This window comes from Enoplosus armatus, chromosome 5, assembly GCF_043641665.1.
Source record: "Enoplosus armatus isolate fEnoArm2 chromosome 5, fEnoArm2.hap1, whole genome shotgun sequence".
Classification (NCBI taxonomy): domain Eukaryota; kingdom Metazoa; phylum Chordata; class Actinopteri; order Centrarchiformes; family Enoplosidae; genus Enoplosus; species Enoplosus armatus.
The window spans coordinates 18,493,843-18,510,506 of record NC_092184.1 but is presented as its reverse complement, the minus strand read 5'-3'; the positions used below and the strand labels follow the sequence as shown (position 1 = coordinate 18,510,506).

General features: G+C 43.7%; 1 protein-coding gene across 1 annotated transcript; it reads right to left on the bottom strand.

Moving 5' to 3' along the window:
* Positions 1-73: 73 nt before the first annotated feature.
* On the bottom strand, positions 74-16,456 carry baz1b (bromodomain adjacent to zinc finger domain, 1B). The gene is made up of 21 exons (XM_070905515.1): positions 15,720-16,456; positions 14,264-14,380; positions 13,160-13,304; positions 12,570-12,762; positions 12,182-12,303; positions 11,767-11,964; positions 11,492-11,680; positions 10,055-11,375; positions 9,612-9,773; positions 9,231-9,369; positions 8,983-9,146; positions 8,675-8,789; positions 8,464-8,562; positions 7,864-8,041; positions 7,433-7,618; positions 7,030-7,177; positions 6,183-6,330; positions 5,795-5,910; positions 4,781-4,920; positions 3,786-3,892; positions 74-3,028 (listed from the first exon to the last, which is right to left on the bottom strand). The coding sequence occupies exons 1-21, from the start codon at positions 15,836-15,838 to the stop codon at positions 2,359-2,361; spliced, it is 4,776 nt and encodes a 1,591-aa protein (XP_070761616.1). The 5' UTR covers positions 15,839-16,456; the 3' UTR covers positions 74-2,358.
* Between the last annotated feature and the right edge of the window lie 208 nt (positions 16,457-16,664).

Genomic DNA, 16,664 nt, shown 5'->3' with positions numbered 1-16,664 from the left:
CACCATATTTGTAACGAACTTGGCTTCCATTTGAAGATGCAGATGTTTCTGAGAAAAGAGTCCACACCAGAGAGTAAGAAAACTGATATTTTATTAAAAAGTAAAATTAGACATCAGGTCACGGCTAATCGGGTTTCCTCCCCGTTCATTGTCTTATCACAAGGTTTGCAGATGGCAGTGATGTCTGTCTGTCTGACCTGGGGGATGCTCGTCAGCTCAAACACAAATAAAACAGGGAGAACTACGGTCTTCGTCCATAGCCTTTATTGGAAATTCTTTACATGTGAATCCTCTGAGCCTGCCCAAACCCAGCTTTAGAGACTATAAATATATATATAAAAAAAAAAGGAAGTGTAAAAGACTTTAGCAGTTCCTCCAAGAACAAAGAAAGCATTTACAGTCAGGTCTCAGCTTGAGAAGGGCAGTCACCTTTTTGTTTGCTCGTTGAAATGTCAAACAATTATAACAGTGATTGTTAAATCATGTCAGGAACAAAGCCGAATTAAAATAAAATTAATAGAGAAGGGGAAGGGGGGCGGGGGGGCAATCGTGGCCAAATTAAATCAGTTAAGTCTTGATGATAACAGCACTAGAGAAACACAGAAGAACAGCACAGCACAGACAGAAGGCGGCAAACCAACCACTGCCTTATCAGTGTATATGTGTGTATATATATATATATATACACATACATACATACACACTTCTGCACATTCAAAGGGTTTTTGTTTAGTCTGTGTCCTCAAAAATGAATAAAAAATAATTTGCTGCAGCAGCTTTCCTGCCAGGTGTGTATCACAAAATGCAGCAGCACGATGAAGCCCCCCCTGTCCTGTGATGACCAGTGAGCGCACACAGCAGTGTGAGTCAGGTGTTACACTGGTCCAGCTAACAGCGCTGACACTGAACTACTTGGAAACTGCTGGGACAGAAGTATTCAAAGTGCAGGAGTAGAGCACCACCTGGTGAAGGAGCCAGGACATGCAGGGAAGGAGCTGTTTTCACCCTCGTTTGTGTCATTAAATCTATTTAAAAACAAGCGACGGGAGCTTTAGGTGTTTGTTACAAAATGTACAAGTGACTGAACTATTTATGCTGTGACAAAAGTAAAATGACTGACATGTTCTCTGCACTGACTAAGAGAGCCCTGGTTAAACCTTGCAATTTATTGGATGTGATTAAGATCGACTAACAAAGTTATCATTTACAATACCAAATAAAATGTGCAAAAAATATCAAATATTCAAAAATGCCCATTTTCTTAACAAACGTCACATTTGTTGTTTTAAACACTGTTTACAAATGTTTATGCACATAATTTCAATAAAGTATGGTCCTGCAGCTGCTGGCATAATAGGTGCACTTTACACAGGAGGAGTGCAAACTGACGGAGCATTGAGGTACCGGTTCTTTTAAAGTGGCAGGGCACTACAGAGGAGGAGAGGCTGGTCAGCTCTACACGCCAAGAACGAGACTTCAAATCGGGTCCCTATTTTTGAAAACATCTTGGCACCGAGAGCTGAGATGAAACTTGTGTTTTAGCACAAAAGTGATGACTACATGTGTGATCTGCAGTCTCAACCCAGCTTTTTTTTCTGAACCTGGGCAGGAAAAAATAACTACAACAACTACTAAAATCCTATTATGTTTATCTATAGACTTGCATTTGACAAAAGATAATCTTGGTGTCAAGATGCTTAGTAGTAAGAGAGATTTACAGGTGGCAGGAAAAATTCATATCAGCCATCAGCGCTGTTTTTAAGAACTTCCCAGAGGGTTTCGGCTACATGGACACCATCTCTGTCAGTGAAAACACCATGACTTGTAAGAGAGATGTGGGTGGGACAGACATTTTATCGCTAGATTTACTTATCCTGAAACACCCCAGTAAAGTGAGGGCTGGACTACGTGCGACAGGACTGAAGACAGACCTCTGATTACACTGTACTGGTGTTTGGGGAGCACAAATGTAAAAAAACAACAGTTCACACGACAACATTTTAAGTCAAATTACACTTGTGTGTAAACTTGGAGCTGAAATTTAAATCAAAGAGTCTTAAGAGCTATGAGGACCTCTCCATTATCTCAAATGTCTCATTTTTCTTGGTTGAAAAAACAAAAACAAAACATCACCAATATTAAACATGTTACAAATATAAATCACTTTTCTTTTGTCGTTTTTCAAAATATGAACAGAAATTCAATAACACAAAAAAGTCCTTCTGAGGATTAAGTCCCGCTGGCTGGCTGGCTGGCTGAGGAGGAGGAGGAGGGCTCTTGATCATCTGTAGAAGAGCGGGACAGAAATTTTAAAGCATAGAGAAAACGACAAAACAAAAAGAAAAAGCACCCTGGACTTCACGAGCGTTTCTGTCTCTTGGAATGTCGCTGCTGGCTGGACCGGTCCTCGTCGCTGCTTGCCCCCCCAGCGTCGCCCCGGACCCCCCGCTGACGAGTTTTCCGTGTGTCCCGCTCGCCATCGCTATCCTGCTCCCTGTAATCCTTCTTGCCTGAGGTGGCAGAGGACCGCTTACTTCTCCTCCGGCCATCGTCATCCTCATCGTCGTCCTCCTCCTCACTCTCGCTCTCCTCATCCCGCCGCCCTCGGACATTTCTGGCTTTCTTCCTGTTCGATTTGCCATTCTGCATCTTCTTCTTCGGCTCTTCTTCCTCTTCCTGCTCTTCGTCTTCCTCTTCCTCCTCCTCCTCTTCTTCTTCCTCCCCCTCTTCCTCGGATGTTGCAGGGGCTTGGCTGACACGTTTGCGTGAGCGCCGGCGGAGGTAGCTGAGGCCAGGCAGCAGCTTTTGGAGCAGCTCGGTGAACGTCTGCTCCGTCTTGACCATGCAGGAGAGCACGGTGCTGCCCTGCTGGTTGTACTCTTCTGCGTTGGAGAAGACCAGTTTCACGTCTTCCAGGAAGTCCTGGGCGTGACGATACGAGCTGAACTTTCCCAGAATCGTCTGGAAATCCATGGGCTGGGTGATGATGTCCAGGTAGTCCTCTGCCTCCTCCGGGGACACAGGCTCCCTGTAAGAGGAGAGGAGCATGAGATGAGGATCACGTCAGACTTTAGATTAAGGATCATAATAATTAATGACATCAAAAGATTCTCAGTCATTCAGGACATGTCGATGTACTACACCAAACACAAACCTGATTCATTTGTTCCGTTTAAGAACTAAGGAAGCCTTGAGTGCTGAAATTTATTTAAACGAGACGAACAACTGCAACATATTGTCTCTCATCAAGGATAATCTGGTAACATTGTTTCAGACTAAATAACAACATAAGAGTTCTGCCTCTCAGGTAGACTGTTTCCTCAGGCTGTGCACAAATCTCTCTCCGCCAGGATTAGCAGTTCATAACACAGACCACTGCCCTAAACCATGATCGTGTAGGAACTGAAGGACTTATTTGTTAGAGCCCATTAGGGACAGTACATAGTCCAGAGGAAAGTGTTGCCTGAGAAGCTCTGGGCTTGGCAGATACAGGTGGTGTGAGGCGACTTTATTGTCCTGAATAAAAAAGGTAACACTTGAGTCAGACAATTTTTTAACAACAGGGGGAAATGATTTTAGTTTAGAGGCGCAAAAGCAGTCACAGTTGTGAGACATGGCTCTTTATTTTAACAACAATGAATACGTTGCTGAGAGGTTCAGTTATCACAGTTGGGTCACAGTTGATGTTAACTAATCGAAGCATTGTATGGTGGTTGGCGCTGCTCCAGAGTACTTAATAAACTGGATATGGACATTCACACGTCCAGACGATGTTCTTTGCTCACCTGAAAGGCCAGCTGTAGCGGAATTTCGCCAGTTTCTTGATGATTTCCTCACACCTCTCCAGCTCCAGCACCTGTCTGCGAACTCCTGATTGGGAACTCTGTCGCACCTGCAGAAACAATACAAAACTGATTTTTTGTGTTCTCAGCAGTGGCGTGGCGTACTAAATCTCGGCATGCTATCCGCCATACTGTCACGTCAAAAAAACTACGCTGAGAGTCTCTACCGCGTTTTGATGTCATTTACAGGCACGCTGCTTCTGTCCTCTGTTGTCTGTGTCGGAGTTTGACACACACTTGGGCAGTGTTGCCAGGTTGGTTCAAAAATGTAATTATTAGCCAGAAAATAATATCAATATTGAAAAAAATAAGAAATACATCTGCACCATGACAAATCAGGGCAAAGTTTTGTCAACCCATCCAAGCTTATTTTTACCGACATGAAACCATCCTCCAGCCACCTACATGGGTGGAAAATCGCCCAATTTGGCAACATTTCATGGCTGGAAAATGTTCCGCCCCAGATCCAGTTATTTTTTGGTGCCGTGTCAACCAATCCGGGGCCACCAGGGAAAGCCGAACATATTACACACATACCACCGTCGGGTGGAGAGAAGTGCACCCTTCGGCACACAGACAAAGACTGTAGGCAGCGCTTTTTTATTAGTCATTGCACGTTTCTGTTATAATGTATGATTTATGAGAGAGTAACAACTTAAATGTGTATACACACACAACAATAACATTCACCATTTTTTCATTAAAATATGTATTTCACAATTGGAATTACAGGAGGGACGGCACCCTAACGCCCTTAATGGACCACACCCACTGGTTCTCAGTTAAGATTTTGATTACAAATGTCTGTAATCAATATCAGATATCAGCAATATCGATGAACTCCTGCCCTCTCTTGGTTCCTGCTTTAAGTATATTCTTTAATTCTTCTAAGAAGCAAGCTGTATCCTCGATATGCGAGTGTACTGGTGGTTTCTTACCAGTTCGTCGATGTCTGCAGGGCTGTTGGGGCCAGTCCTCTGTTTGCTGCTCTGGCTACTTGAAGACGACTGCTTCTTGGATTTACTTTTTGAACTCTTCTGTCGAGATGAAGACTGCTTATTTTTCTTCCTTGGTCTCACTGTAGAGAAATAATGAGAGGTGATCACGACAAGAGGAAGAAAGTAGAAGGCAAGTAAAAAACAAAAATCAACCCCTGAAGAAAGGGGTATAAGCATTCAAAAATCTGGAAAACTAAACTAACTGTTAATTTGTCACACAACCTGCAAATAGTTAAACATCACTTTCAAACAATAACCTCATTAAAATTATTTCCAAACCATTGCCGACAAGTGCATTATGCACTCTGCAAAAAGATGTCTGACTGAAAGCTTCACTATGTGCACCATGAGAGTAGTTAATGTTATGAATAGGCTCCAATTCGGTCCATGAAATTAGTAAAAATTAATGTGCAATTGTCCGTTATGTTGTTATTTCAATTTGTGCCGAAACCAGGCACACACTAGAAATGAGAAAAATGATCTGTTCTTGGATGCATTGCGATCCTCTCTTGAACTATTCAGCATTGATGCATAAAACCTCTTAATCATTCTCCTCCACATGCAGGCTTGAACTGACAGAGGGGATCATCCTGCCACATACTGTGAGTGAAGCCGGAGTGAGACACGGCTTCAAAGCAAAAAGGTCCAGACCTGAGCTGTGCTACATGACAACACACGGACAATAGAGACGGGGGAGAGGACAGGGGCCGAAATTCCCTGTCAGCATTCCTCTCATTCCCAGCCTGCAGCACCAAGGTTCAAAATGAATTATCCAAAAAGATACGCCACAGAATTAAATATAAAATGTCAATGATATCTTGAATAGAACTTTTTGGACATATTTATCACCATCGGTTGACTGACAGGCGACACGAGCAGAGAAACGTATCCTGGTTAAAACCCTCACTGTGAACTGTGAAACCTGGACTTAATTTTCCTCTCGCTGATACTCACAGCTGTGCCCCATGGCTTTGTAGTCATTCTCTTCCTCATCCTCTTCATCTTCCTCAGAGTCTTCCTCTTCAGACGACTCCTCATCCTCTTCTTCGTCTGTGTCTTGGTTATAGTTCCTGCAATGGAGAGGTTGCTCATCAAAAACGCAAATGACAAAGACAGAACATGGTAGTGAGGTCTGTAGTGAGAGGAGAGACGAGATTTACTGTAGAGGTTTTGTTTAAATTAGGGGAAATAATCACACACATTGGGTTCTTATTAATGTGTCAAACAATATGTCACAGTCTCACTAATACTAGCCAGTAGTTCTGGTATTTTCCTTAAATGTATCCAGCTTAATTTATGTCTATGTCTGACAAAACTGAAAGGGTGTGAGGACGACACTTACCTTGAGCGGGAGCCACGTCTGGCCACAGTGGGCTGGCAGGCCGGGCACAGCCACTCTCCTGCAGGAATGCGGTACAGGGCCGGTCGCAGACAGAACAAGTGGAAGGCCTTGTTGCACTCATCACAGAGGATGAGTTTCTCATCGTCACCTGGAAGAGATCAATATATATCATAGGACTGGGCTAAAGAGGGTATTTTTAAAATCACTTTCCTGGTTTTACCTCAAATGTATTCAGTATGCCCACATTTTTGTTCTTCCTGTCTTACTTATTTTCTGGCCTTCACTCCCTGAAAAGGGGCCAACAAACTTCAGTTTTTATCATCATCTTATCACTACAGGTTCACCTGTTGGCCTGCGGAGCTGCCAGCTCTGTATGTAGACCTGCCTGACACTACTAGTCTGTTCTGCACTGAACCTGCCGCCCTGTTTGGATCTGGGCTTAGACTCCATCAGCTTCAGCACAGACGGGCTCTGCTTGATCACTAGACAGGGGAGCAGAAGACCGTTGGGTTGTAGAGTAGCATCACTTCACTCAAACTGCAACTCAAAAGTCCAGCACACCTATTAGTAAGAACTGACTGTTGTGCCGACTGATTCTTTGTGAGGATAAAAAGAAGAAGCCATATTCATCAGTTGTGGTACAGCAGTTCTGTTTAGGTGATCTGAGGTAATGTTATTTGTCCCGTTATTGGTTTCTGAACTGCATGTAAATGCAGACAAAAAAAAGCCACATTACATGAAAAGTCTTTAAAGGCATAATGCTCTCACTGGCTGCAAATAACTTGTGATGCATTTTATTTACAGCTAATTTCCTTTCTTTGCGGCAGCAGTTGAAAACAGCCCTTACCTTTCCTGCGACAGACTTTGCAGCGAGCGTTCTCTGCAGACATGTCCCACTTTATGCAAGCGTCCAACATTCCCAGCAGGACATGCATGCGGGAAAAGGACTGAGCTTCTCGGATGGCAGTCTTCCACTTCTCCACCGCTGTCGCTACCTAAGAGGACAGACTTGTTTAAACTCAGCAGGACTGTACATGAAGAAAGGGTTCTCTTTTTTTATATATAAAAATACTCAATGTTATTACTAGTGCTATGTCATTAATACCTTACCTAGCATTATGTCAATGCTGACTTCAATACTTGTGCAAACCTTCCCAGCTAAAATTCCTATTTCAATATAATCCAGTGACTTTTTGATGGACCCTGTTTCCTGTGAGACACGTAAATACATTGCAACTCTGTTCTCTTACCCTGGCCTCTTCTGCCAGTCTCTTCTCCTCGTCCACCTCTTCGGCCTTGCTGCTTTCTTCCCCTCCAAGCTTTTTCTTCTTTTTCTGCTTGGGGGCCATGAATCCCTGCAGGAACTTTTTGATTACACAAGCCTGAATGGTGATGATGCACTCGCCAAACTCCTTCAAGCTCTCCATGTCTTTCAACTGTGAATAAAGGATGAAACAAACCGTTATGAATTACAAAGTTTGATGCACAAGGCCATTAACACCTCACTGTATAATAAAAAATTAGGTGTTGCACAAAACTGACAATATAATCCAAAGTTTGCACACTATCACTCAACCTCAAGATGAAGAAATTATCCATTTGTCAGTCTTAGTGAACATCAGTGTTGAAATACTACATGTAACTGCTACTAATATTGTATGTAGTCAGACAAACTAATCACCTGTTCTTCTATGTCTACGTTGTCATCCAGGTATCCCAGGCCCCCCTTCTGGAGTCGTGAGGCTACTTCCTGGATGTCACTGCGCAGGTATTTGAGCAGCTCTGTGTAGCCATCACAGGTCCTGAGGCCCATTTTGGCCTTACGGGTCAGATGGACAGAGTGGAGGATGTCCTGGTATCTGTAAGAGGGAAGAGACAGCTTTGCATTCAGCTTCATGTTTACTCCATCACTGCTGCTGGCTTGTTAAAAACAATATTGTCGGCTCTGGATGGGAGACAGTGTTGCTCTTCTTATCTCCTGGAGCAGTCACTGTTTTCTATCCCCCTTCTTTTAACTAGCATTTTACATACTTGTGTAGATGCTCTGGTGGTTCTATAGTTAAATCACTTTTTATTCTAAACTTTTCCATAACCTACAAGTTTACTGCTGCTGTTAGTTCCAACACAACAAAGGCTAGTTTCAAAATAAAAGGCATTTCTGATCACTCCAACAAATCTAGTAAAAAGCTGGTAAAACTGGGCAATGCTTTAGCAGCGCAGTATGACTGGATGGTTTCATGTTTGTTAAAGCAATGATCTCTTATAATGAGAGTGCATGTACCTGCTTTGTATCTTCGCCTTCAGTTCACTCTCTCGAACACCCTGAGGATGAAGATTTTCCACTAGTTCCTCCAGCTCAGCTGGGTTGTCACATATGAACCTGTATTCAGAGACAATCAAATTTGAATGTCAGATTGTCGTCTTCTCTTCAATTTGATTGATTTCATCATTTTCTTTTTACACAGACAGACGTACAGAAGCAAAACTCTTACCAGAGGTTCTGTCCCTGCTTGGGAACAGTAGTTTCTATACAGATGTCTGCTGCTGCTCCCTGTTGGGCTCCCTCACTAATAGCACCATCTATGCTACCATCATCCTTTTCAGCTCCTACAACATAAACAGTAATTAATTATCTTAAACATTTTAGAAAAATGAATGTCAATGCAAAGAATTACCAATTATGTCCATACACCACACTGCACACCAAGGAAAACATTTTGACAAACATTTGAAAAAAAGGGTCGTCTGTAACAATATCAGCCAATATTCATTTTTAAACTCAAAACTTTAAGAACTGTACCTTGTGACTCATGAGTAGCGGCTGACCCACCATCCTCTTCCTCTTCTACCTCAGGCTCAGCTGGTTTGTCCTCAGGTGGAGGGGTGAAGCTGTAGTCAATGCTTTCATGCACCCAGCCCTTCTCAATGTACAGACCAGGAACCACGTCAGAGAAAAGCCAGTATCTGAACAAAAACCATCAAGCAAACCATGGTTATAATTTACATTCATCGGTGTGTAATCTTTCAGTGTTTGTGTGCAGCACTAACCTGTTATGATTTCTGTCTGTACCCAGTGGGGTCCTGCGCATGACAAGTCTGGCTTTGGTTATACCATCCTGAAAGGCCCTTTCTGCAGCAGCCCTCTGTTTACGCATCCGCTCCTCTTCAGCCTCCTTCTCCATGCGCTCTAAGGGGGAACAACACAGTAACAAATAAGTGGGGGGAGTGAGGTATATGAATTTTAAAATGATAATTTGCTCTAAACACATTAATACAAGATCTCAGTGGTGGAACTAATACTAATAACAAAATCATAATGGTGGTACGTGTGCATTTAAGCTAGTCAGTAAACCTTCATACATTAATCCCCCCCCCCCCACACACATTTTGAGGCGATTTGACTGCTCCACTCCCTGCTACACAGTTTACCTTTGTTCTGTCTGTCCATCTCCTCCTTCTCCTTCTTGGCCTGCATGGCCATCAGCCGCCGGCTCTTCACTGAGCTGATCATGTCCTCTGGCTCCGGCTCTGGCTCCACCTTTACTTCTTTTTTGATCTCCTTCTTAGCAGCCCCCTCTTTCTTTTTCTCACCTTTGAGCCCAGAAAAATAAAAATCAATATCAATATCAATATACTGGTATCAACTTGTATTTGCATTTACATTTTTGGGATATTAATGAAAGACTTATGAAATGCTCTGTCTCGCATTTTGACAATTGATAATCAAAACATATTCATAATAAGTGCATAACTTAACAAGTTGTACTTATATTTTGTGGTTATTATAAGCTTTTTAGTGCAGTTAAAATGAGGGAGGAATTCAATGCCACATTAATTAAGAACTGCAGGTAGAGCTCTCTGGTGATCCCTACCTTTGACCTCCATCTCCTTTCGCTTCTTCCTCTCTTCCTTCTTGCGGTCGTTGACCTCTTTCAGCATTGCCAGACGCTCCTTCCACAGCTCAGCTGACCGTTGCTGCTTTGCATCAACGTGGTCTTCAACTGAGTACGTCATGAGTATGCGGTGGCACAGTGCCACCAGCAGACTGACCTTCTCCTCAGGACTCAGCTCGAACACCTCGATTGTCTCAAGCTTATCCAAGAACTCGCTGGTCACCACATCATCAAAGCCGCCCAGCGCCCCCGAGTCCTCTGAGTCCTGGCCACTCTCCTCGCCATGAGCGTCACATGGTCGCAGGCACAACCGTGCCAGCTCCGACGCAGAGTGCATGGTAAGGGGGATCTCAGATAAGGGCATATCGAGCTCACTGTAGCCTTCAGCCAGCTCATCCTGCAGCAGCGTCTGAAGCAGCACCACAAGCACACGGTTCAGGTAGAGGAAGCCGGACCGCTCCCCAGCCAGTGCTTCCATTAGAGCCACTGCTGTGATGGGATACTGGTCTTCCGGCATCAGCAGTCCTGCATAGCAGTGAAGGAAGTCCACGACCATAGCCACATCACCAAACAGGGTGTTGGGCAACCCCTCGGGCATGTCTACGAGCTTGAACGCTGGCAGGGTCTTGCCCCCTTCGATCTCCTGGTCCTCGTATCTGCGTGATTGTTCGCGGCGGACCAGCATCTCCTTCTCGCGTCTCTCCTTGGCCTTCTCTCGCAGTTTCTCTTTGAGTTCCTCGCGCCTTTTCTTCATCTCTTCCTGCCTTTCCTCTTCACTCATGGCCGCCCAGCGCTTCTTTTGCTCCAGTAGCTCCCAGCGTTTCTGCACCAGCTCCTTGAGCTCCTCTGGCAGCCGGCCCCGATCATCTGGGGACAAGGTCTTTGCAGCCTTGGAGATGAGGGAAGAAAGGGAGTTCTTTTTGTCTTCTTTGCCCTTGTTCTCCTTATAGTAACGAAGGAGGTGAAGAGCCATGGGGTGCAATGGCTTCCCAAGTTTAGGCGTACCCATGCCAGTACTGCGGGCTCTCTTCTTCGGGCTCCCAGAAGGGGTGCTCTTAGCCAGATGCAGCAGAGTCGTCTGCTTCATCTTTGGTGTCTTAGCACCTGCTTTACCTTCCTTTTTAGAAGCTTTGAGGACATTGAGCTTCTTATCACCGCTCTTTCCAGTTTTCTTTCCTTCTTTCTTGTCCCCGGACTTTTTGCCAGATTTTGGAGTGGAGGGAGCTGAACCTTTGCCTTCTCCTTTCTTTGGAGTTCCCGAGTTCTTTACCTTGAGTGGGGAGCCATTCATTTTTATTTTCTGAAACACAGACAACATGAGCCCATTAAGCAAAGCTTTGACCTTTAAGGGAGACCTCAAAGATTACAAGTAAGATCTCATCTGAGACATGATAATGTGCATACAAGCCAGCTAACCTGCATGTGGCCCCAGATGGTCGGACTAAGGGGCATGCCTTGAGAGTCTTTCTTGTTTTTCCTTTTCTTCTCTCCCTTCTCATTTCCTGAATCCTCTCCTGGTGTGTCAGAGGTCTTGATCTTCTTGCTAGGTTTGCCCTCTGGAGATGACAAGCTCTTCCGCTTCGAGGAGGGATTCTCCGCTAAAAACTTCAGACAAACAAAAGAGTGTGAGCCAAGAACAAGCAACATTTTTAAATCAAGTAATATGTAAAAGATTACCATGAGTAAATTACCTTGTGTGGATCGAGAAGAAAGTCACTGAATTTACTGGGCAGGTTGAATTTTTTCACCAGTTCATCTTCAACCACCCAGGGAGCACTCTCTCCCATGCCCAGCCTCAGAGCATAGTGCCTGATGAAGTAGCGCATGATCTCTTTGGTTGGAGGGCGCTCCGTTCTGTAAAGACTGTCTACTGGGACATCACTGATCACCTATGAGAAAAATCATTGAGGAAGATTCAGTTCCAATTTCTTTCAGAAGTGCTGTGCGGATCTCAAAAGCTCATGGACCACGCATGAAATTTTGAGACACCCGTTATAGACAAGGCTGCCAAAAATCATCAGCTGTAGCACAGAAGAGTAATATAGGGTCGGGGTTTCAAGACAAGACTAATTCTTATCTGGGACCAAGAATGAAAAGAATACAAACCTTATCCTCATTAATGAGCTTCACGTCATACTTGTGAGGAAGGAATTTGGGCATCACCCATTTCTTCTTCTCTTCCTTCATGGCAGTGGGAAGTTTCCTTGGTGAACGCCGTGCTCGGTCACCTGGTAGGAAGTAAAACAGTACCATGTGAGAAGACATACAAAACTTTTTTTTTCCAAACAAAGAAAAAAGTGGAAAGTGAAAAAAAAACAAAAAAACAGCTATTCTGGGCCTATTTTATCAAACAATACAACCACCCGCCCTGCAATTAAAACAAACCTTGATAATCATACTACAGTAATTTTGGTTTTGTCAATGCTGCATGACTACATTTTCTATGTGCTTCAAAACTCTTCTTTTGTTTGTTTATGCACCAATTAGTACTCACTGAGACTCTCCCTCCTGTTCTCCTCCTCTCGGGGTTGAGGTTCCTTCCTCTGGTTCTCCTGACTTGCATTCTCCTTGTCGCTGGATGGAGAGTCACACGCTCCTTCAAGCTTCTTCTCCCCTGTCTCGCCCTCTGGGTTTTCTAGGGGGTGGATCTTCACCACCTTCGCTCGCAAACTTTTGTCCTTCCCCACCTGCAGTGAAAAAGCCTTGTGAGCGTCTCAGAACACACCAAGAGGATTCAAGGATCAATTAAACACCTGCTTACCACAGGGTATCATTTAGATTATACATTAATGCTAAGTCATAATAGACAGACTTAACTGCATTAAAATACTTCTGTGCAGTGAGTGCAATTTTTTAATAACGCTTAAAATAACCAAAACCAACTGTTGCCTGAAAGAAATGTTCAGCATTTGTTTAAAGTATGGCTAATTTATTGTTAAAAACACAAAACCACTTGTATGGTCCTCTAAATACAATGTTTATAGTGATAACGTGTAACAAACAGGGTGAACGGGAGTTATCATGGAGAGCCAAATGCAAAGTTACACAACTGCCAAGTTTAGAAATACAAAAAGTCAAACTGACCAGGAAGTCACACTCTTCATCCACAGCATACTTGGTGAGGATTTCCACCCAGGCCATTTCAACCAGTTTGTCTAAAGACACTGTGTTGTGGTGGACCATCTCCAGGACCGGCTTCTCAAACCACTGGGGATACTCCTCCTGCAGCCTGCAAACACAAGTTTTGAAAGTTTTAACAATATATGAAGATATAAAGTATAATGTAGTTTGTGTCTTACATTCCCATCATAATGTGAGTCACTTTTTTCAGAATAAAGTAAGACGGCTTTTATTGTCCTGACCACATCAGACTTCAAATTAATTTGTTCATGGGTGTGATGCACTCTATTCATGACATGTATTTATTTAACATTGTTTGGATTTCTGTGATGCATTCATAACAGGGACCAGAGCATTACATAACAGGACAACAAAAGGCTGAGAGTGACAAGTAGGGGGAATAAAATCGCTTGGCTAATATAATTAGACAAAGCTTCAATACAGTCTGTGAGCCTGAGTGACTTGAGCTCTGCACTGTGGCATCTCTTTGGACCACATACATAATTTGGTTCACCTCCCTCTTGCTGACAGCACATATACATACATACAGTATACTGGTTGGTGATAAGTGGACTGAAAGAGATCATTGAACTATTCTAAAAGAAATTGGGGCTATGTTCTTCCCTTTTGCAGATCAGGATATGGGAACTATCACCAGGCCATTGCAGATTCAAGGATGACTCAAGCACACACCCTCTAAATAGAATGAGAGGAGGAGCACCAGATTTATCCAATCACAGCAAAGCAGCAAGCCTTGTGACCTTCACTAGGAGAGTACGGCTCTTTCCTGATACTACTGAGCCTCTGTTAGAGAGCCTAATCTGTATTTTAGGGTAAGTGCATCTAGTGGTACATATATTTAGAGATCAATGAGAACCAGGGCTAGACTGGGTATTTGAATGCAAAGCACTGCCATCTACTGAACTGTACCTGTGTATTCTTCACAGAACTTATAAAACAACCTATACAAAATCTGTATAGGCTGTGGACTGTAATCAGCATTGCGTAGATGAATAGCTCTTATGGAATCACGGACACGCACAAAAAAAGTTTTGATGTAATACTAACAGTTCAGTGACTTCTTGTTCCTCCTCCCATGCTTCTTTGTGTGTGAGCTGGCTGCTTCCAGTGCTCTTGCACGTCCAGATGCGCTCGTCATACCTCTGCAAGCGTGCCTCATACTCTCTGGAGACATTTTGTCAAGGAAATTACAATAGCCACATGCAACAGTTCATCTTTGTTCGCCATTTCCTTAATAATTACAAGCAAGACATGCATGGTCCATTGTTGACAAATTAGTGTCAGTACTATAAAAAGAGACAGAGGCTAACAGTAACCCAGCATACACAGACATAATTTTATAACAGAAGCTAACTGGGAAAAGGTTAACCGGAAGAGAATAATGATGAAGACTCCTGGCTACCTAAGATGAACGGAAAAGTAAACACACTTCTATGGTTAGTTGATGGGAGTAAAAAGTTTGACTATGCCATCTCTGATCATTGTAAAAACTACAACATTAACACTCAGTGTTATAGACGGCATAGTGTGGTTAAAGTAGAAGGGAGGCCTGGGCTTCAAATAGCTGTTCTTCAAGCAGTGATGATAGATTTCGATGGTAAAGATACAAACAGTCAAGTGAATAACATAGCTATGTCACTACATTAATACAGATCTACTACAACTTATAATAACCACCCATAAAAATATCTAAATACCACTTTAAGCACTACATGTGTCGCGTTATGAGTTGTCATAACTGGCTTTATGATCTTGCTGACAGTTAAGGATCGCTGTCGCCAAAAGTTTTCATATAAACACCAAAACATGTGGGTAAAGTTACCCAACTATTACACCAGAACCAAACTATTTACCCAAAAATGCTGACTTAAACCAGTAAATTGTCCTTAGTCAGCTGCTGTCCTCTCTTGACAAACTTTAAAAACACAAATGTACCGGTAGCTAAGGCTAGCTAACTCTAAAGAGGCTTGCGTGCTAACGTTAATAGCTAACTCTAACCGGCCGAGCAACATCTTCAGCCTGTGGAAGCAGACGACGGGCTATTGTGACATAATGGGATACCTAACGTTAGCAGCGCGCTAGCTAACCCTGCTAGCATTAGTAGTTGACAGTGGGGCCGTAAAAGCTGAAAGTGAAAGGACACCCTTTAGCAGCCATCTACATTATAAGCATATTCATTTAGTTATGTGCAATACAAAATCTTATCTTTTGGCTAGCTTAGTGAAATAGCCAGCTAGCTTAGCTACAATGACTTGATTAGCAAAGCGGAACATTAGCTAGCTAGCAAGCTTGTCATCTACTGTAAACTGTGTACATGCGGGGAAAGACTAAAATGGTGGGAAATGTCAAGCAACATCAAATTTGGTTACTCGAGTCAGCTTTACAGTCCTGTATATGTGGCTGTGTGAACACAAATTTAGCCAGATAGACAAAGCCAGTTATACAGCATGCCGGCTGGTTCGACAAGTGGAGACTTGAGCATCAGCATCATGTTAAAGGATACTCTTTGTTCCTGAAGGCCTCCTTGGTGTGCTCGATGATGTAGACCTCCTCTCCCGGGCCTGGTGGCTCGGCTAGCGGCTTAGCCAGTGGGTAAGGTTTCCGGCCTAAAAGCGGTGCCATTTCAAATCCACAGATGGCACGGGTGCCAACGGTAAAATTCAATCTTCTAACAACAAACTACCGCAATAATACACAATAATATGTCCTTCGCATGTATCCAAGTGTCCCGAAATATCTTAGCACGTCTCACGTTACCGCCGGCAGGCCCGGCTCTCAACGTGTAGCAGCTAACTGACTAGCTAGTAGGCTGGATTGCTATCTCGTTGCAAAACAATAACAGTGCGCTTCTTGCCACCCGCCTCATCGCATCCGTCTTCTCTCCTCTCGTGGCGGTGTCATGCTGGTTTTACGCAATGTCTTAGATGTAAAACAGGTTGCTGGACTTGTCTCTCGGTATAGTTGGTAAACTTTTAGCTCCTCTGGATGAACATGAAAGGATGCAAACCACACCGAAATCAAACTCGCGGCAACAGCCAAAGCTCAGTTCAGCGGGAGGTCTGGCGCGCTGTACAATCTCAAGTATTTGCAAACTAGGCCTGTTCTCGTTTAATCAACTGTATTCGCTGCATGTTCGTGCTGTTGAAGTTTCTTGTTATCATATAACAGCGTTAGCAACTGTTACGAAAAAGTAACCTGGATCAATCAAGAGGTTAATTCCTTGTCGAAATGGCGGGAGTTTCTAGTCCACCGGCACAATTCCGTACACCGTCAGTACTCCCGTTTCCCCGGCAGCAAGCGGCGTCGCATGCACGTCCCGCCCTCTCTCGACGTTCATTGGCTCCCTCAGTGAAGCGCCCTCGTGAATTGGTCTGATACAGTCTCTCATTGGCTAATGTGGCCTGTCCATTGTCAGTTTAGGACAGGCCCTTCAAAGAAACCACGCCCG